The 22,695-nt window shown below is 36.2% G+C and overlaps 1 protein-coding gene across 1 annotated transcript in view; it reads left to right on the forward strand.

Annotated features, from left to right (window-relative positions):
* Nucleotides 1-22,695, forward strand: part of CNTN6 (contactin 6) — a 273,814-nt gene that overhangs the window by 162,912 nt on the left and 88,207 nt on the right. Inside the window, 3 exon segments of the mRNA XM_027587787.1 lie at nucleotides 2,476-2,571; nucleotides 16,542-16,745; nucleotides 18,986-19,088. Of these exon segments, the coding sequence (XP_027443588.1) occupies nucleotides 2,476-2,571; nucleotides 16,542-16,745; nucleotides 18,986-19,088 (403 nt within the window).

The raw sequence follows: 22,695 nt of genomic DNA on the forward strand, positions 1-22,695 counted from the left end.
AGGGTCATCTGATGGGGATTACGTACATCCTTATGGCTTTAAATACTATATATATGCTGATAAATTCTATTCTTATAAATTTGGACCTGTGTCTCCTCTGAGTTCAGTGCTCATGTGTTATATAGCATACATGATGTTGTCATTTAAATAACTCATGGGTAAAGACACACATAATATATACAAAATAGAAGTCTTCAATTTCTCTAAATCACACCAATAATTTATTGCATTTATACTCCAATAAAGTTGTTAAAAATGAGCAAAAAAATACACAATTTATAATCTTTATAATATTTTTTAAAGGTAAAGAGAGGTATAGGTAAAGATTTAATAATCTCTACTTCCATATGTCCCATTCGCTCCCTCAAAACAACCGAGGTGAATATTAAAAATATATATTCTGTAATTTTCTCTATACCAGTTAAAAGAGATGCTCCTATTTAGGTTTTTACTTTTTTCTTTCACAATGGGATAATGTCATAGCAATATTTAGAACTTTTTTTAACTTAATAGTATAACTCACTTTCCAAGAACTTTCCAAGTCAGTCCTTTATAATTAACACATTCTTTCTAATCACTGATGGCCTTCCATTCTATGAATGTTGCCGATATTATTCAACTTCTGCACTGATTTATTATTCAGCTGTTTCCAGGTAGTCCCTTTGTAATCTTAATATAATCCTAATGTAATATAATAGCCCCAAATGTCGATTATTGTAGTTTTTCATTGACCCTTGCCCACTATGTGCCCATTAACAGTGCTTCCTTTCAATATTGTGACACTTCCCTGCCATTTTTTACATCTAGGTTTTGAAACCTGTTTTTCTTCCTACAAGGAATATTTTCCCTGCTCCATGTCACCATTGCATGGCTGTCTCTTTCTCATCCAACAGATCTGCATTCTGTTCTTTTCATTCACAAGATATATCAGTTGGGATAAAAGGTTAAACTGCTATAACACAGAGACCCCAAAATAAATGTCTCAAACAAGATAAGAGTTGACTTCTCTCTACTATAATGACCCAGAGTAAATGTTCCAGATCAGCTATGGTTGTATTCCATGTAGTCACTCAAGTACCCAGGTTAATGGTCGCTCTTTCATCTTCAACAAGATCTTTCATGTCATTGGCAATCTAGGTGCTGGGGGAGAACATAAAACTGTGGAGATTTCCTTTCACACATAATATATGGAAGTTTCTCTGCTTGCCACATGAATTGCAAAGATGTCTGAGAAGTATATCCTCCGGTTGATCTACAAATCTATTACTATGGAAGAAGGGAGAATACATTTTTGTAGACAATAGCAGTCTTCACCCCACAATAATTATCACAATTTGTAAATGTACATTGGTTTATTTGTTTTTTAACTTGTGTTCTAGTTTTCCTATTAGATATAAGCATAATAAGGGCAAGGTACATGCCTGATTTATTTACCAATATGTCTTCTCTTCTTAATATACTTCCTGTAGGGGCACCTGGGTGGCTCAGTTGATTAAGCAACTGCCTTTGGCTCAGGTCATGATCCAAGGGTCCTGGGATCGAGCCCCAGGTAGCCTGCTTCTTCCTCTCCCTCTGCCTGCTACTCTGCCTGCTTGTGCTCTCTCTTTCTCTCTCTCTCTGTCAAATAAATAAAAAACCTTTAAAAAAAATATATTTCCTGTGTTTTTAGTAGGGGTTCAATACAAATTTGTTAAAAGAGTAAACGAGTGTATAATGGGATTTTACAGGTTAAAAAACTAAGGTTCAGAGAAATTTAACAATTACCCATTCCTGAAGGCTGAATGATGATTCCAGGAATTTGGAAAGATTTGTACTTCATATTGATGGCTTAACGAGATAAGTAGTTAGTTTTCTTCTAACAGTGAATTTCTATGATTCTTTGATGTTGTAGGAAATTACAACATTCCAAACAAGATCATGAAACTGCTTTGTGAAGTAGAATGAGAAAACTAGAAAATATACCTTCTTTCTCAATAGATCCATCACATAGAACTCTTTCCCTCACACCATTCCATCCTAAATTCTCACGGACTCCATCTGCACATCAAATACCAACCATTAATCTAAAATGCTAGAAGACTGCAACAAACTTGCTGCATACTTTTTATTTTGTTTTGTTTTGTTTTGTTTTTAATCACAACTTCCCTGGGCAAGGAAAGTAAATATGTGCTGGGTTTTAAAGATTTCCTGCTGGGCTACAGGCTGCCTGAGAGAATAAAAGCAAACAGATAATAAGTAATGTTAATAAATGTCTTCCTCACATAACTCCATTTAATTATATGAAAAAGAAAGAAGAAAAGAAAACCAAGATTTTTAGAGATAATAACCATTGTAGATAAATTGATCATCAACTAAATCTTCTGGTCAGTCAAGTATGAGTGTCCATTACTTGGAATAAAAATAAGTTCAAGATTCTACTTTAAAATGTTTTTTTCCTGCAAGATAATTCTAAAACTGTTTTGTTTGTTTTCCAAGATATTGAAGACTTTGAAACCAAAACAAGAAGCGCAGTGTCCGTCCGAGAAGGTCAAGGTGTGGTGCTTCTCTGTGGCCCACCACCACACTTTGGAGGTATGGTGGAGGGGGGTAATTTAGGTCATACCATTAATGTGGTCACTGGAGGAGTAAAGAAGGCACATCATTTCTTGAAGTCAATGGTAGCTCTTCAATTCAAAAGGACCTTGAAGGCTCTTCATGTTCATCCTACTGTATCCAAACAGTACTAATCTAAATCTTTTTTAAAAGAAATTTTTGTTCAAGCAATCATTCAACAAACATGACCTTAAGGAGATGCAACATGGCACCCATTGTGAGTGGCAGCGTACAAAGTGAAACTGACCACTGCTGCTGTCTGATGCTTTCATCCTGAATGACAAGTGACAATTTGTTTAACCTCTTTAGGCTCAGTTTCCTCATCTGTAGAATAGGGACACTGACTGATATCTGCACTGTAGTGCTGTTGTGAATATTAAGTGAGCTAATGAATGTAACCTGATTAGTGTAATGGCTTGTATTTATTCAGAAAAGAAAGCTGTGATTGTTCTTTCATTGTTATTATTGACCTCCATGGAAAAGCAAATTCCACCATTCCTCTTGGCAACCTCATTTTAACTACTGGAAGAGGAGAGTTACTCCATTAATTAGAAGTAAATTTTGGATGGCACATCAGAATATCTCTTAGCAATGGTGAAATCACGCAGTCAATGATAATCTCTAGTTTGTAAGAATCTAGATTGACTTGTGAATTAACCTGTTGCCCAGGACTAAACCACCTATTGATTCTCACCCCTTTGGGATTGCATTTTGTCAAAATCCAAATGATCTGGTAAAATTTGGTAGAGTCTCAAGCAAAGGTGAATCTGGAAGAGGCAGTATCAAAATATCCTTGGAATCATTTCATTTGGTACAGTTCAATATCACACTGATTGTATTACAGTTACCTTAATAATAATAGCAAGTTCTTACACAGTAGAGATCTAAATACTTTGTATGTACTAACTTTTAAATTTCTCACAGCAGCTTCATGAGAGAGATACTATGATTATTGTTTTACAAATGAGAACAATAAGGTAGACAGAGGTTAAGTAACTGGTCCAAGATAACGCAGCTGATAGGCAGTGGAGCCAAGCTTCAAATCCAGGCAGTCTGGCTCCTTAGAGCAGCCCTTTTATAGTTGATTTCCACTCTGCAATGGGAAAATTTTGAAAGCAAATATAACAAATAATTAAAAATAAAATGGAAGCAACTTATTCCTACATTAAACAATCTTTTAAAAACTTGAAAACACTTTTCCATTATTTTCATTTTTACACAATCTCATGAAATGCTGATACAAAAAGAAAAGGAAAAAAAAGGAAACTGATTAGAAGTTAACAATATTTTATTCAGTAATATTAGAGTAGTATAGCATTATGCTCACCTGAAATATTAGGTGAGAGTTACACTGTTTTCAATGCTATCTGAGATAAAATAATATTATTCCAGAGCATTGAAAAAAATTGATGGTGCTTATTTTTAAACCATAGGGAAATTATTTTTTAGTACTATAACCTAAGATGACAAGATATACAAAGTCATGTCTGTTTGTGCTGTCTCAGTCTATGTCATTTTATGCTCTGACTTTGGTCAAAGAATCTTGATGGAATTGAAGATTATTTTCAACTTTGTTTACTCTAAATAAAGGTAGCAGAAATGTCAAATATTTGTAAATGAATGTCATATATTTTAAAAAAGCAGCCAGTGGGGCGCCTGTGTGGCTCAGTATGTTTAGCATCCAACTCTTGGTTTCAGCTCAGGTCATGATCTCAGGGTCCTGAGATCCAGTCCCGAGTTGGGCTCTGTGCTCAGTGCAGTCTGCTTGTTCCTCTCCCTCCCCCTCTGTTTCTCCCCCCACTTTCTCTCTCTTTAAAATAAGTAAAATCTTTAGAAAAAATAATAAAAATAAAAAAGGCAGCCAAGTAGAAGCTTTCCCTTGTTACCTACCACTGTTAAAGTATATGTTGATTATTTAAAGCATGTAACCCTTGTAACAGTGTCTCTCTGCTTAATGCCATGAAATTAAGCCACAGATAGAGGAACACTGCCTTCAGTGAAGATCTTTTTAACTGAATAACTAATGCCTATTGTATGCAAGTCATGACAAACTTGTCTAATACCAAATTTGATTATATCATATGTAATGTTTTAGCAGGATTCCAAGGGTATTAGTCAATATTGACTTCATCCAGGTATTATAGGAATTTTCATCCCCGGAGCTCTAGGGTATGCCATGGGCTTCCTCATCTCCACAAGGGCAGAAATACTTGAATATTGTTCTTCTGTTCCTTATAGTTCTCCCAGATCAAAACTGAGGGGAATGTTGACAGATACCCTTTGATCCTATTATACAAATAGTCATTAATTAATTAGAAGGAGAAAGTACTAATAATAATAGCAATGTCTACCAGTTATTGAATTGTTACCATGAGCAAGCCCTATAAGGGCTTTCCATTTATTTTCTCATTCCCAGTATTCCAATAATTAAGAAGAATAATTTTAAAATGAGGAAACCAAGACTCAAATAAACTAAGTAAATCAGTTTTCAATTAGTAAATGAAGGCAAGATTCCAATGCAGGAATTTCTGACTTCATAAAAAATGCCTTTGGCTAGAAAGCTCTGTAGTTAATGGTTAAACCTCAGATAGTTTCAACACTCTTACACCTGGGTTTGCTAAGAGTTCTTAGAGTGTCTTTAACTGGCTCATTAAAACAAATCCTTATTATTCCTTTTCCTTTCTCACCTTCCTATGGTGAATTGTGCCAAGAAAGACTTCAAGAATGTAGAGAAACATACTGGTTGGATAACCTTCAAATTGGATTAGTGGACAGCGGGTTTAAAGTGAGCCAACTTTACACATAGACATTTTTGTCTTTGAAATTTTTTCCTTGGTTTAGGATATATATATACACATATATGTATATATGTATATGTATGTGTATGTATATATATGTGTGTATCTATATATATTTTTTTTCTTTAGTATGTAACAATCTATCTAAAACTTAGTAGCTGCAAGCAACACCCATTTATTAGGACACAGTTCTGTACATCAGAAGCCAAAGGATGATTGTGCCTGGTCTCTCTACTCAGACTCTTAAAAGGATAAAATCAAAGTCATGACCAGATGGCATTCTCTTTTGGAAAGTCTGAGGAAGAATCCACTTCCAAGCTTACTCAAGTTGTTGGCTAAGTTCGGTTCCTTGCTATTGTAGGATTAAGGTTCCCAATTCCTTGCTGGCCAGATGTCAAGGGCCACTGTCATTGTCTAGTGGATGCCCACATTTCTTGCCATATGTCTTCCTCCATCTTCAGAGCCAGCAGCAAAGAATATCCCTCACATCAGTTCCTTCAGGTAGTTCAAATCTCTCTGGTCAGGACAAGGGAGAAATTATATTAAACTTGATATTATCAGAACATTCTGAGTTCTTTCAATTTTCTCTCTAGTATCATAACAAAAAATTGGAAAACATTTCTTAACCAGGCAGGCCTGCCTGTCAAATACATTTTAGTGTGTTTTACAAAACAAAAACCAAAAAACAAGAACTATGGGAGAGTAAGAAAAATTATCAACTAGGCTGAATCCTATAAATTTACCCAGGAAAAAAACAATAGCTCTAGGAACAAAACAAAAGAAAACAAGTGTGTAGATGGATTTCCCATATAAATGATTAGTGACAAGTCAGTGAAATGGAGTAATCAACACAAGCCGAACTGAACAGATGCTGTTATATGGATGTCCTTTTTTTTTTTTTTTTCTGAATAGACCAAAGGAGACCTGACTCAGAATAGGCTTTTTCATGGATGTTTCGTACCCAATTTTTAACGTAACCACGAATGTGCTAATCTTCTAGAAAGAGAGGATTTACAGATATAGCTTATTCTAGAGGAAAGTATCCATAGTGAAAAAGAAAAGAAACCTAGGCAATAATGCCAGAACACAAAACTGGCACATTCTGCTTTATCTCTTAGAAATGTGATATTTGGACACAAAACAGGAACTATTCCCTATACTCTGAGGAAAGAAGTATATTCGCTTCCTTAATCCTATTTCTTAACTAGAGATAAACTCCATGAATGGATTGACTCTATGCCAGTAGAGCCAGATTTGGCCCTCGTTTCCATCTTCCTAAAAAATACGATTCTAAAATATTACAGAGAAATGTAAGTTTTACTGAAAGTTTTGTCTGAAGAACACAGTCCTACAATGCACATCTGATTGAAACCCCATTTTCCCTATTAGACGTCACTTTCCTTTCTCCTAAACGCTCTTAATGGTAGTCTATGACTTCCCTCATCTCCACACAATCTCTAAAAATCCCTTCTGTTGTCTATTATAGTTATTATCCTTAATTTGGATGCCCATGTCAGAAAAATACAAGTCTCCTAGTTAGCCTCTTGGTGCTTGGCAAAGGTAAAATTTGGTAGTCAGTTAAATAAAGACTTTTCCTTTCCTCCGCTAGGTCTCTGGAGGATTCTAAGGTCTCTTCTCTACATCCAGGTTTACGTGACAGAAGGGCAATACGCTATTTATTTTACTTATTCATTTGGGAGAGGGTCACTGAGTCTAGAGGTGGACTTTGAACTGCCATGCCTAGAGGTCTTACTACCATGGCTTTTCACTCACCTCCAGGATGAGCTTTGGGTGAGAGCGTCAGTCACTTGTAACAGAGATTCTGCATAAGTCATTTACAACAGCACTAAAGCAAAATTTCAGACTCTAAATTTTTCTAATGGACATGAAACCCTTGAAGCCAAAGCTGTAGGCTGGATATGAAAATAAGCTGTCAGTAGATCTTCATGGGTGCAGTGAGTTAGCTGAGCTTCACATGAGATTTTCTTTAAGAATGACAGAGTGAAGAAATGATACATGTTGTCTAAAATAATTAAGATCACCTTCACTGTGAAATAATAGTTTCACCATATCTAAAGTAAAGCAGATTCTTTCCCTTTATTGTCTTGATATAAAACTCTCAATCCTGGGCTCATAAAAATCAGAGGTTTAAAATTTGTTTTAGAGGAAATATTCCATCGTCTTCAAAGATATAACTTTTAGGTTGGTAGAACAATTGAATTTATGCCAGTAGTTTGGAGTATCTATGTCTGTGGTAGGAAGATAGCACTTTGTTTGAGTCTAGCATTTGTATTTCCGTCAATAAAAATGTTGACAATTCAAGATAATTGGAAAATCATTCCAGCAAAAACTCAAAATTGTGTTATAGAATAAAGAGGAAAATTACATTGAGGAAAAAGTGCTAAATTTTCATATGCCCTTCTTCCCAATTAGTTAGTTTTTTTTTTTTCCTTCTGTTTCTGGAGTAAATGACAGTGGTGTTTTCTTTTTGTTTTTGTTTTTCTGTTTTTCTGTTTCTGGTTTTTTGTCTTTTTTTTTTTTTTTGACAGTGGTGTTTTCTTAGTGAGTAGGTCAAATCAGCTGTGACAGTATTACTTTGGGGTTGCTTGAATATGTAAAAGGCAGATACACAGAACAGTTGCCTGTTGGTATAATAGTAACAGCCATCATTATTGAACTTGTACTATATATTTACTCAACAAATATTTATTGTGTACATACTAAGTGCCACTCATTTTAGTGAATTTTAGGGATTTAGTGGAGAGCAATGTGACAAAGTCTTTATCTTCATGAATCTTATAATAAACAAATATAAAAATGTGACAGATGGTAATAAAAGCTAGGGAGAAAACTAAATGGGGTAGGGAGTGGTGGGTGTTGCTGTTGTATATTTGGAGGACAAAGAAGGCTTTGTTGGCATTTGAGAGGAGAACTAAAGGAATGAGAGAGTGAGACATTGAGAAAAGGAAGTTTGGACAGAGGGAACAATATGTGCAAAGGACTTGCAGTAGAGCTGTGTCTGGCATATTGGAAGAATAGAAATGAAAGCAGTATGGATAAAGAAAAGTGAGCAAACAGGAGCATAGATGAGATTGTAAACACTATCTTAAATATACTATAGAACCTTTGAATTTTACTGTGAGTTAGATTAGAGTGCATTATGTGGTATTGAGCAAAAGACTGACATGCCTTCTCTGATTTCCAGTTTAAAAAGTTTATTCCAAGGAATAGACCATAAAGGGGCAATAATATAAGGAGTTAAAGGTGATTACAATGACTCAGGTGAGAAGTAATGGTGGCCTGAAGCAGGATGATAGCAGCAGACAGGTAAACATGTATATATTTAGATGGAAGAGCTGAAATAATTTCCTGAAAGATTGGATGTAGATTGTAAAGAGAAATAGAGAAGTGGTTTTTAGGCTGAGCAATTACAAGAATGGAGTGCCATTTATTGGGATGATACCAATAAAAGGAGAGCAGGTTTTGGAATGGGGGAAATCAGGAATTTGTTTTGGGACATTTTAATGTTCAGATGTCTGTTAGATAGAACAATGAAAATTTTGACTAGGCAGATTGATTTACATATCTAGGGGGAAAGTTCTGGTTTGGAGAACTAAATTTGGTAGTTAATATTGTTAAAAAAACAAAATTTAACAGTAAATTTAAAGATCTAATTAGCTTTATTCGATGATTTATGAATTGGGCAGCATATCATCTTACAAATTGAAAGGAACCCATGGGATACCTGGGTGGCTCAGTCAGTTAAGCATCTGCCTTCAGCTCAGGTCATGATCCTGGGGTCCTGGGATCAAGCCCTGTGTCAGCTCCTTGCTCAGCGAGGAGACTGCTTCTCCCTCTGCTTGCTACTGCCCCTGCTTGTGCGTGCTCTCTCTCTCCGACAAACAAATAAATAAAATCTTTAAAAAAAAATAGAAAGGAACCCTGAAGAGCTATACAGAATGAAAGACTTTTATAGGCAGAAAGAAGCAGGACAAGGAAGTTGTTCCATCAAAGAGTAGATTGTTTCAGTCAAGGTCACCTTCCTCTGGAGGATAGGTAGGGTCTGTCAGGTGGGTTACCTCACTAGTGCTGACCAGGTAATTCCAGATTGACTAGTTAAGGGTTACGAAGGGTCATGTTTCTGGGAGAGGCTGAAAGTAGAATTAGATTAGGTATTAAGTTTCGGTTGGCTGACGTGGGACTTAGCACAAGTGACTCCATTTGGAGACTGTTTCTCTCTCTCTCTCTCTCTCTCTCTCTCTCTCTTAACACCACATGATTGGATAAGATAACAAATGCCTCCTATATCCTGGACACACAGCTCAGCATTTTGTGTGCCTCAACTCATGTAACACTTTCAAAGAAAATTTCTCCATTCTATAAATTGAGTAATTGTGTTAAAGAAGTGAGTGTTAACTTGACCAAGAAGACGTATCTTGAGTTTAAATCCTACTGCATTCATTCTGTTGCCCATTCTGGTCTGGCATAATCTGGCCCACAACATAAAATATTTGTTAAATGAAGTATAAATGGAAATAGCAAGGGTATCTGTATTGGAGAATATGTAGAGAGGTAAATCCTAGAGAGGTAAATTGATTTGCCTAATATTAGTGGACTGTGTTAGAGCCAGAAAGATCATGTAGCTAACCAGAGTCCCAGCATTCGTTTTCTAGGTCCTGTGCTCCCCAATTCCTCTGTCTACTTTCAGAATCTTATTCATTCCCAGTAGAATGTTTTCCCTTGCTTTCCAGCACATCAAACAGAACTCTCATGTTATAGTCTGTTTCCATTTGTATAGCCCAGGGTTTCTCAACATTTGCACTATTGAGAATTTAGGGTGAGATAGTTCTTTGTTATGGAGTTTGTCCTGTGCATTGTGAAGATGTTTAGCAACATCACTGGCCTGTGCCCATTTAATGCAATAGCACCTCCTCTCCCAATAGCGAGAAGGAAAAAAAACTCCAGACATTGCCAAATATCCCCTCAGGCAAAATCACCCTTGGTTGGGAACCATTGGAATGACCCATCTCTTACATTCTCTGTATTTAGTTCACCCATAGATAATGGGAATTGAAAAGAAAAAGGGAAGTCTAGTCCTTCTGTATTTGCCTCCCATGACTTACCCAGTCTTCCTTAAAATTGGAGGTTTCTCAGAAATTCATTCAGAAGCTGGCTGTGTTTTCATTCCTTTTCCAGATAGGACGTGCCAGCCCTCAACTTCTTTGGAAGTCAGCAATAACACGAACTCAGAGGGCCTTTACTTAGTGGTTGTTTGTAGACCACAAAAGCAGCTATCTCCATGATTCTGAACAGGAGAGGTGTAAATCAAAAGGAATCTAATAAAATCTAGGTGGTTAAGCAGTAATTGTGGACCAAATGGGAACTCAAATCGGAGTGGTTGTAAAGGTGTCAGGGCAGTGTTCTGGGTTACATCATAAACTTGCTCAATACCAATATCAATGACTTCAACCCAGAAAAGGAATTATTTTTCTTGGATTAGGTCTTTGCCACTGAGCTAGCATAACCATGATTTACCACCCAACAGGCAGTCGCATTTAACCCTAGAGCTCTGCACAAAGTTTGCAGTAAAGTACACTCATTCCAGAATATTCCAAAGGGGAGATTTATCCACTAAATCTGAGCACTATGTTTTGAATTCTTTATTCTTCTCATTTATTTTCTACTTCTAGAAACATGCTAACAATTTTGAAGTCTGTTTTACAGAGCCAATAGAAGTTCTCAATGTCAGTGTTTATCACTATTGGTCTCTCACATGGGATACTTCCCCTCTAATAAAAATTACATCCCATATAATGGGTACGATTGCATATATCTCTTGTGTTTGTACTTTAAATATTACAGTGCAAGATATAGGGCTGTAAAAGATGTCAAAACATAATCATGCTCTGGGGAAAATAGGATTTGTTCTATGCTTGAGAGAGCAGCAGATAGAGTCTTCAGTTGCTTACTGCAGATCTGCCATTTCTAATAATATTAAAATCGCAGAGGATGGTGTCAATGTGAAACTACAGGCAATGCTTCAGGAAGGACCAATTATCATTCAGTTCTGATGTTACTGCTGAATCATCATAGGGAAAATGCATCACAATCATTAATAACAGATAAATGTCATAGATGGTGGAGAAAATATTTTAAAAAATCCAGTGATTTCAACTTAAGTGGCTCATGAATTATACATTTAATTAAGAAAAGCCAAATGGGAAGAATTTTAAACTTCCAATTTGTAAGGTAGGTTTTTTTTCTTTCCCCATTAAAAATACACAAATTAAGCATGACAGTGGCTGATGATGGAACAAAATAGATAAAAGCCCCCACTACAGCCTATTTGGATGAATGGGAATAGGGAGCCCATGGGGAGAAGGGAGAAGGGAAGGATGAAAAATACAGTGACAGGAAGGGCTTGCAGGTTAGCATCTTCACCAATGCAGAGAGGAGCGCAAAGGGGTACCTTGATTCTAGTCACACAGCTGCTGCCATCTTCCCCTCTGCTTACTCACCTATAAAATGAGAAGATTGGGCTGGAAGATCTTTAGGTCCCTTCCATCCCAGACATGCCATGCATCTATAAACTGAGGAACATCCTTTTCTCTAGGCTCCCACATACCACCCAAAGGGAAATATACAAGATGGCCACCATTTTATCAAACTCTGAGCCATTTCCCTTGCTGGTATGATTATACAGGGGAGATTGAGAATTACCAATATATCAGTGATTTTCAAAGTAGTGTTCTGGGACCCATCAGTCTCAGCAGTTCCAGAGAATTTGTTAGTGATGTAAATTCTCTGGCTCCTCCCTAGACCTACTGAAAGAGAAACTGGGAGGGTAGAACCCAGCAGTTTGTGTTTTACCAAGTCCTCCAAGTGATTGTTATGCACACTGAAGTTTCCAAAATCACTCCTCTAGTGAGGCCATTTTGGAGAAAAGAATTATTTCTTAATGGTTTAGCAAATGCATTTCTGTTCCCTGCTAACAGTGGCTATAAACATGTTGAAGTAATTGAAATGACAGATTGACTTTTTATTCTGTAGGATTCTGAGGAAATTGAGCACAGGACAGACAGTGCTGATGGGGGGAGGGGATGGGTGGTGAGGAACTTTTGTCCTGGTTCTGAGTAGGCTTTGATATGCAGAGTTTGCATGTTTGGAAGGAAGTCTGAGAGTAAGGAAGAATGCTCCAAAGGGATCATATTGACATAATGACATGACAAGAAGAGGATCAGTTGTAGATACATAGAAAAGAAGAAAGGTGGTATTAGGGAAAGAGCAAAGGATTGGCATCTGAAGGATCTAGGTTCAAGTCCTCCTCCTCCACCACACAAACTATGTGATTTTGGAAAATTACTTTTATATTCCTAGCTCTAGTAGCTTCTCATGTTTAATGGGCATGTTAAATCAACAGCCAATTAGCTTCACAAAACAAAATTTGGGGATGATGAAACAGGTATGAAATAAAAGTACTCATTTTTTTTTTATTATTCTTTATGTAATCTTCCTTATTTCTGGACCATTTTCTTCTGGCAGCTTCTAAATGTTCCACTATTAAAGAAGGAATAGATCAGAGAAAGTTTTAGCAACTAAGGTAAAAATGAATTCACCAAGGCAGAAATGGGAATTGCAGTCTCAGGTCTCAAGATTATAGGGTAAAGAATTCAAAGATTTCTTGGGCATTAGTGACAACCTATAATTTCTGTTAAGTGAGAAGGGTTAACCTTGGATTTCAGAGAGTTAGAGCTTATTCCGCTCCCTAAATCAGCACTGAATAAAGATCCCTAAACTGAGACATGGCCTTGGGAATTTGCTCAAGATTGTCTTTATTTCAAAAAAGGTTCAAACGATGAGGAGGCACTGACAACAAGGGAATCTGAACTACATTTTTTCTTCCTCTTTATGTTGAAGAAAAATTTACTATCTAGATACCTCTCACTTTCAAACAAAAACCCTTTGAGCAACTCTTTGGTGGAGACAGAGTAACAGGCTTAGAAGTGAGGCAGCAAAGGACATCAGTAAAGAAACTTAGAAGCAAGAGACCACATGAAATGATAAAAGACTCCAGCAGGGACTTGCAAAAGCAATGAAGTTTCAATACCCTGGAACAGGATGAGAATGTCAAAGCATATTTTCAAAAATAAAAAGTGAGTTGCATTTATGCATACTTGATCTAAAAGCATTAGACTGTCAAGGAGACCAAAGGAATGTTGAGGGTAGAGTAGACAGTCCATAGAAACATAGGTTTAACTTCCCATTCATTGAAAAAATAAATACTTTTGCAACGTTTCAAACATAGTTTATCCATTCTCTGTTTGGCCATCTCTAATGATGGAGAGCTCATTACCTCACAAATCACTTGCTGTTATAGCTCTGAAGTTTAGATTGGTCCTCATTATATTAAGGGCCTTGTGTAACCCCCAAGAGCTAAAGTCCTATGTTTGCCTCCTGGGCATCAACAGAAAGGGCTTTATTTAACCCTTTATGCACAGGACAGCAATTCCAATCTATGAAGACTGCTCAATTATTCTTCCCCACCCTGCCCCCAGGGTAAAAATTTAAGTTCTTCTTATTTTTTTTTTGTAATTTAACTTCTGCCCTTTGCTATGTTTGTTATCTGTCTCTTGATATACTTGAGAATTTTAATTCCCCTTTCAGTAAGGGGTGCTCTGAACATAATATTCCAGTTCAACCACATGAGCCGTTCATAGGGTGTTGAAAATACAGATTCCGTGATACTTCACTCAGATACAAGGAAACCAAATTGTTAGGAATAGGATTAGCTGTCTGTATTTTAACAAGCTTACTTAGCGATTCTAATAAATAAAACATAATACTCAAGTCTGAACAGTTCAGAGTAAGAATGAAAACTCTTATTCATCGTATTGTTTTACAAGTTGTAATTCTTTCTAGTGTTTAGTTTTCCTCACACTATTTCATCCTGTTTTTTTTCCCATTTACACAAATATTGCATAGTAATTAAAAATTATAATATGACAGAAACACTTTATGTAGAGAGTAAAAGTCTTTTGTATTTCTTCCGCTCACCCTAAGAAAACCTCTATATACATTCCTAGGTTGCTAAATTAAATAATTTGCATAAAGAAACACAGATGCACACACACACACATACATACGCACACATATACACAGTGTTAAATGTCTTGATTTACAACATGCTTTTCACATAACCATACATCTGGGATTTTTTTTCTACCTGAACACTAGTTTTATAGATTTAATGCCACTTTGTACATTTTCACATTCTACACATAAGTGGCATTTTTGATGATTGTTCTCTGACATATCATCTTCTCATGTTTTCTTCTTTCCTGAGCATTATATCAGAGTTCTGTCAGTATAGATGAATTCATTTTTACTAAAATAACATGAGTTGTTAGAATGCAATACTTTAGCTCCTCCCCACTATTAATGGTTGGTTGTATAATCACTCTTCCCCTCCCTCCCTCCCTTCCACCCTTCCTTCCTTCCTTCCTTCCCTCCCTCCCTCCTTCCTTCCTTCCTTTTGTGCTTTCTAAAATCTGTTCCCAAAAGGTACTGTTAGTACTTTATTTTTTTTCCTTGGTGAAAGAGATAATAAAGATGGCAACATTCCCACACTCCCACTTCCTCATAAGTTTTTCTATATAGATCAAATTTAAGGTCAGACTAGCTATTGATCTGTATTGCCTCCTCATCTTAGAGAATTTAAATTCTGTAAAGTTAGTGAAAAATGCTTCAGATAGTCTGCTTCTGCCTGGGGTAGATTGCTAGAACATATCAGAAATAATTAATCATCTTTGGCTCTACCATATCTTGCTTCTGCACCCGTTTTTAATATAAGTGCAGATGACAAATATGACCCGCAGCCTCTGCCTGAACAAGAGGCCCCTAGTTGCTTCAACTCTTGTTCTATGAGCTGTGGTTTCTAAGTTCATCCGCAGTTGAAGATGTTTTCAAACTGTGTATTTCCCTTCTTCACCCCCAGCACCTGTGCATTTCACTTATTTTGTGTCCCATTAGAACCAGTTATATTCTTCTATTTCCCTAGATGTAAGTTCAGTTCTACCTAGTTTCCATGATACATACAGTTTCTTAGTCTTCAGATAGTACCACACTTAAAAACCTTAATCCACAAGAATATTTTTCTTTGTTCAAAGATTTCTGGCTAAAATTTTTTAAAATTGATGTGTTATTTGTGCAAAGATATGGACCAACTATAACTCATATATTTCTAGCGGAGAGGTCAACTGGTACAACAACTTTGAAAAATTTTTTGTAGTTTCTTATAAAGTTAAACATACATCTGTCTACCTTATTTCTCACTCCTAGGGCCTTATTCCAGAGAAATGAAAATGTTGACAGACAGTCATTTCAGCCTAATACATAATGGTCCCAACCTGGAAACCATCAAAATGCTCATCAACAAGAAAGTGGCTGAACAAATTGGGGTATATTTATAAAATGCAATATTACTCAGCAATAGAAAGCAAAGAAGTACTGATAGTTGGGGCAGCTGGGTGGCTCAGTTGGTTAAGCATCTGCCTTCGGCTCAGGTCATGATCCCAGGGTCCTGGAATTGAGCCCCACATTGGGCTCCTTGCTCGTGGGGAGCCTGCTTCTCCCTCTACCCCTCCCCACTGCTCATGCTCCCCCCCCCAAATAAATAAATAAAATCTTTAAAAAAAAGAAGTACTGATAGTCACACAACATAGGTGAACATTAAAAAAATAAATGTTAAAAGAATCAGACATAAAACAGTTTAGTGCAGGCATGCTTTGGACTACATATGGAGAGACAGTGTTTTAATGTGAGCATTATTGGAGAAATTCAGTGTGCATTTTAAGCCCATAATATTTTATATATGTTATAGCTGTTCTTAATACAGTCATCCACTTATTCTCTTGGCATGCCATCATTGCATCCCTAAATGCACAAAGCCAATGATGGGCAGGATGACTATATAATATATCATCCAAATTCGAATATATATGAATATAAGGGAATATTACAATTATACCAGGACAGCAGGCATCAACGGGACAAACAGAGGCACAATTTTATTCTAATTATGGAGAAGAGGGCACAAAACTTTCAGATAAGAATGAATACAGTAAGGATAATGCTTATTTTTTTGTTTTCTAGATTTATCTTATGCATGGACCTTCAATGATAACCCCTTATATGTTCAAGAGGACAACAGGCGGTTTGTATCCCAAGAGACAGGAAACTTGTACATTGCCAAAGTGGAACCATCAGATGTGGGCAACTACACTTGCTTCATAACAAATAAGGAAGCCCAGAGAAGTGTTCAAGGACCACCTACTCCATTAGTGCAGCGCACTGATGGTAAGATGATGAGCTATCTTGGGAATTATACTTTGTCCATTGCTTTTGAAGCCTGGGGACATCTGTTGAGCTTTCAGCCTCCCTCTGGTTCAGAGGAGCCACATCATCAATGAGTTGAGGTTCAATTTACAAATATTATGAAAATCAGATAGTATAAAAAATAAAATAGAAAATTCCATAACTCACTCACATGGTACAGTTTATATGATTCTGGGTATATCGTGCCATTTCTTCACTGGCATTGGAACAGATCCTTTCGTTACTTAAGGAACATGTTATATAAAAAAAGTTTGGGGGAGTAGGCGTGTGTGTGTGCACGTGTGGGTGCTGCCAAACTTATTAAGTGAATAATATTGTTTTCAGTGAGTATATGATGCAGCTTCTCTTTAATGCCTCTTTCTTTTCCATATTTGTCTTTTTTGTTCACCCTTTATTTACCTGGCTGGCAAAATGGGAAAAAAATTCACATCCAAGGAAAGCAAAGCAAGCAAACATTAATTATAAGCATTCCAAAGAGGAATAAAACACAAGATTCATACTAATTATATTCCTCCGAGGAATATAATTCAAATTGGTCTCTGATGAGTTTTGTAGCTTAGTCAGGACATAGCTGGCACGAGATCTAGAGAACTAGAAAACCTAGGGAAGTCATCGAAGTAGAATAATCCTCTACTAGATTCTTTAATTAAATATTCACAGTGGTAAATGTAAAGATAGAAAACCTGTTGATGCATTTTATGATCAGATCTGGACTTGAAATATAGTACCTCACAGAGTTTTTCTCCTCTCTGAGGGGTTTAAGAGCAAGAAAATATTGCTAATGATGGCTAACAGAATTATGGAACTAGCTCCATACTGGGAGTTCTTATGACAGAGCTTTTATAATCACTAACCACCCAAATGTATTTGCATAGACTTAATTCAGAATTCAGCAACCACTAGATTTATTCATAAGTCCAATTTCTCCCCTTCAGTGAGTACACTGTTCATGATAGAAAGAGCTCATAAGCTAATAATATGCATAGAAATTCTACCATACTTTTCCTTTTTCTGGTCTACTTTTAGTTCTTTCTTCTCCCCTCCTTAATTCGTTCATTCTTTTATCCCCTCTGTTCCCTTCAGTGCATATGTGGTAAAAACAGATCAGAAGAATTATACTATATTAATGTTAATAGTATTAATATAAGAAATATCAAACCTGTTCTAAAAGTAGTCACTCAAGAAAAATCAGATGTCAAGAAAATAGAACATAGAAAATTTAACAAATTTAGTTTGCTGAACTAGTACTCTCTACCACCTCAACCATAGCTTCTTTGAATGTTTGGAATGATCAAGGTCTTAAAAATCAAGTCTTTTTATTTGATATATATTTTGTACATTTCAGCTTCTGTGCAGTTGTACTGGCCACCAATAAATCATTTACCTTTGGAACATATTACTCTGGTATTTGGTACATAAGTTAAAAAGAAAATCAAAATTTTTGAGGAATCTTGATTGGCCACTGATTAAATTAATTAAGTTAATGAGGATAGACTAGAAATATATTTCTGTTACACCTCTGGTAGATAGCATACTTACATACATTACGCTACTGTCCTATCCTAATCTTAGCCCATATCCACAATTCCTTATTGAAAAATTTAAAACTATAAAAACAAAAATTTTTTTATAAGTGAACAGCAAACTCACTTAACAGTAAATCCTTAGTGAACTGACATGAGCATATTTATGTCTTTATCTCAATTATTTTTATTACTTTATAGGTTTTGTTTCAGAAATACTGTTATTTTGTATAAAGAGAACTCCTACAGTGTTAACTGAAAATTTCCTTATTCCTGAACAGATCTGGCCCCAAGAGTTCCGTGAAGGGGTGATAGATCTGGATATCTCTAGAGAAGAAACGTTCTTGCTAATTCAGAAACATTTTAGAATTGAGGTGCATTCGTTTCTTAATTGGAAGACAAAGTCTTTGTAAGATTCTAACATGGAATATAGGGAAATTTGGGATGCCTCTATTCCGATACTTCGATATATCTTAGATATTTCTTTTTAAGCAAGAAGGGAATGAACTAATTCCTTAAGTACATCATGTAGTTTCTTTACCCTCTATCACTCTTTAAAGTATATGAAAATGTTTTTAATTGAAGGACAAATTAATCGGATTTTGGTTAATGAAGCATTTACTTCACAGAAAACTTCTATTCTCCAGAAATGCTGCTAGCTTTTTTGATATTTAACAGGTGTGATGGGGGAATATGAACCAAAGATTGAAGTGCGTTTTCCTGAAACTATACAAGCTGCAAAGGATTCATCTGTAAAACTGGAATGCTTTGCCCTTGGAAAGTAAGGTTTTTTGTTTTGTTTTGTTTTGTTTCTGGTTGTTTAATTTTTTTTAAACCTTTTTGTTATTCAAACATTGCTCTAAGGTAAATTACCAAATAGATTTCAAATGCTGGGCAAAAGTGGAACTTTCTGATTGGAATTTTAAACAAACATGCCTAATACTCTGAAAATGATTGGGACTGAAATTCTCCCCTAAATGTGCTGATATTTCCTGTAGTTTGAGCATAATGAGGTCCCATTTGGGCAGCATTATGTGTACTTGTATAAGATGGTGAACAAGTCACTAAATCTGCAACATATCCTTCACTCCATCTCATCCTGCATCCAGAAATATATTGCCTGGAGTGTCTTCTTGCTTAATTAATCAGCAGTTCTTGTAAATGAAAAAACCTGCACCGCAGGTTTCCAAAATAAGACTAATTAAAGGCCGTTGTTCATAGTGGATCATTAGAATTGAGCGAAACCTGCCCTGGAAGTGGAGGCACTTTGTTTTACTCAGATAAGTGTTTATTAGCCAACAGGTTTGGAATGCTTTTAAGCAGGCCAAATATTTGCATTTTTGCATAGAATATCCACACATCTCTTTGCCTGTTGGCTATATTCAGACTTCATTTTTATGCCTGTAAATACTAGTACCCAAGTAACAAAGGGATGGATAGACTAGATCTACTGTTTTTAAACAATGTGCAAATGAATTACCTGGGGACATGGTTAAATTGGGGTTCTGTAGGTGTGAGGTGAGGCTTGGTTTCTCCATTTCTATCATGCCTCCAGGTAATGATGATTCTTCTTTTCTATAAAACATATTTTGAATAGTAAGAGACTTGACCCTATCAAATTTGAGGGTTTACCTCTAAATACCGCCTCTTCCCAAAGTGGTCATCACATTTAGAAAAAGTAATTTATGTTCTAAAACATCAAAAACATTTTTAATAGTTTCCATTTTGTTATTAAGTAAATATGAAGGGGAAGAGCTTGGTTCTTGTCTCAAGTAGTCGAAGAATGAGTCTCACAAAGAAGCGTGAGTAAAGCGAGAGAGTTTTATTAAGCAAGGATACATAAAAAAAATAATAAAATCTCTCAGGAGTGTGTGTGTTGAGGGGGGGGTCCCAACAGGGTTGCCACTGAGGGCTTTTAGGGTTGGTCTTATATTGAAAGCTAACCAGGGAACTTAAATCTTTTTAATTTCTTTACTGACAGCACCTTTGTGTAAGCAGGACTAGTGATAGCATCTTTAATGGCTTACTTCTTTTCAGGGCCTATTTTTTCTTTGTTGGTCACAGGTCACTGTCATAAAAAAAGCCCTTTCTCCCCTCCCCACCCCGCCATGAGGGCAGGGTGGTAGGGTGTGTTCCCTTTTCTCTGGTTCCTTGCACCTCCACATTTCAGGGATTTCTGTGAATCTGATCCTGTAACCCCCTACTTATCTCTCCCTACCTAGCCCCGCCTGTCCCTTTCTCAAATATACTGAGCAATCCAAATAATGCTGGTTACTAAATCTCTTTAAGTTTCTTTCTATATATGAAATTTGGTAGATCTTTAAATTAAATTCTCCGGTTATTCATTTTTCAGGTATTTAAGAGACCATATTTTATTTTTATACAGTATTGGTTCCATAGTGTTTGTCCAATAAATAATTACTGACTGATTAAATCACGCTTAAGAAAGTGACAAATGGGGACTTTCTGTCACAGCCTTTTAAGATATGATGAACTTTCACCATTTTCAAGCTTTCTCCGAAATTAAAGTTTATAAAAAAAATAAAATGTCAGCAAAATACTTTGAGAATTAGACAACTTACTTAAAAAGACCAATGAAAGATAACATCTGAAAAGAATATTTATAGCTGATTCTATCATATTTGGCATCAGGAAATATGGATTCCTGTAATTGAAAAAATACTCTTACATAATAAATAACTGAAAATTATTGAGCCTGGTTCTCAAGAATCTCACATAAATAAATTTCATTTGTTAAACATTTATAAGTAAGAGGTTAGATTTTACATATATATATTCTATCTATCTACATATAATCCTTATAATTATTCAGGGTATATCATATTTTCATTATATATGAGAATACTGAGGCTCAGACTGAATAAGTAACCTGTTCAATTTCAAGCTCCTGTGAAGAATGCAAGGGCAATTCAACGCTAGTCCCACGTGATTTTAAGTTCTGAACTTAGAAACTTTTAAATAAATGATTAAGCTAACTGCTCGTGAAACCAGTGAAGACAGATTCAATTCGCAATAGTCTCGAGTTGTCTATTACCAAACAGGCTTCTTAACCTCTATGAATTTCCATATACTCATCCAAAAGGAGTTATAATGATACCTGCCTTTTATGTTTATTTTGAAGTAAGGAGTGGATAATTCAGGTAAAAAACACTTAGCACTGAGTTTGGCATTTAGGCAATGAATTGAATTATTCTGAACCCAAAATGCAAATTCTATTTATCTTTTTGTCTAACCAGTGTTTGAGTTAGTGGGGATGATGGAACTAGAAATAGGTATCTCAGAGGGTCTATCTGAGATAGATCTATGAGAGATAATTCTCATCTCTACAGTTCATACCTTTTCTCTCTGTCTCCTACTGATGGCAGTATAAGAGAGAGCAACAAAGGGTCAGTTCTGGAGTAGAAAAGAGGAGGGGACAAGGAGAAAACTTAGTTGATCCTTATAGGCTTTGAACTGCTCACGTATCAGATTTCCTAATTTTATTTATGTTTATGTTTTATTGCTTAAAAATTCAAACCTATGGAAATGTTGAAAGAGAAATACCTGGACAATTACATCCATTATATATGTCCTTCATCTGAACCAACTAAGTATAAATCTTTGCCACATTCCCTTCTCTCTCTTTGTCCTTTGCTCACTCTCTCGTCTCCCTGTCTCTATCTCCTCTCACCACACACACCCATACCCATACCTGCACACATGCCGTGCATTAAAACAGATGGGTGGTAAGTTATAACTTGGCCTGCATTTTTGAGAGGGATATGCCACTCAAAATACTGCTAAAGATCCACACTCCGTTTTCAGCTAGCTTGCTATGAGATGGAGGAGTGGAGGAAAGGAAAAAAGTAGCGTCAGGAAATGTTGACCATCCCACTTAGAGTTCACCATTTGACTTCACTCTTGATGGGTACATGCTGTAAGAATTCATTGGAAGTAAATGGAAAGAGATACCAAAGTCTTGCTTCACGTATTTCCCCTCCTTCAGGGATCACAGTTTTATGCCATGCATTGTTGCATTTCTGGAGTCAGGTTTGTTTCCCATGTAATTGTCCAGGTTTTCATTTGTTGCCAGCAGGAGGGTAAGTGTAGTCCCAGTGATTTGAACACAGTTAGAAGCCAGGTATTATTATTAATGCTAATTTTGAAGGTGGATACAGTGGAGTTTAGAGAAATTAACTGACTAGGTCAACATAAATTGTAGATCTGGAATTCAAATCTAAATCTCACTGATTCTGACTTCAAAATTCACACTCATAGCCATTTGATATTTACATCAAATTATCTTTTAGGGGCACCTGGGTGGCTCAGTTGTTAAACATATGCCTTCGGCTTGGGTCATGGTCCCAGGGTCCTGGGATCAAGCCCCA

Source organism: Zalophus californianus, chromosome 1, assembly GCF_009762305.2.
Source record: "Zalophus californianus isolate mZalCal1 chromosome 1, mZalCal1.pri.v2, whole genome shotgun sequence".
Taxonomy (NCBI): Eukaryota; Metazoa; Chordata; class Mammalia; order Carnivora; family Otariidae; genus Zalophus; species Zalophus californianus.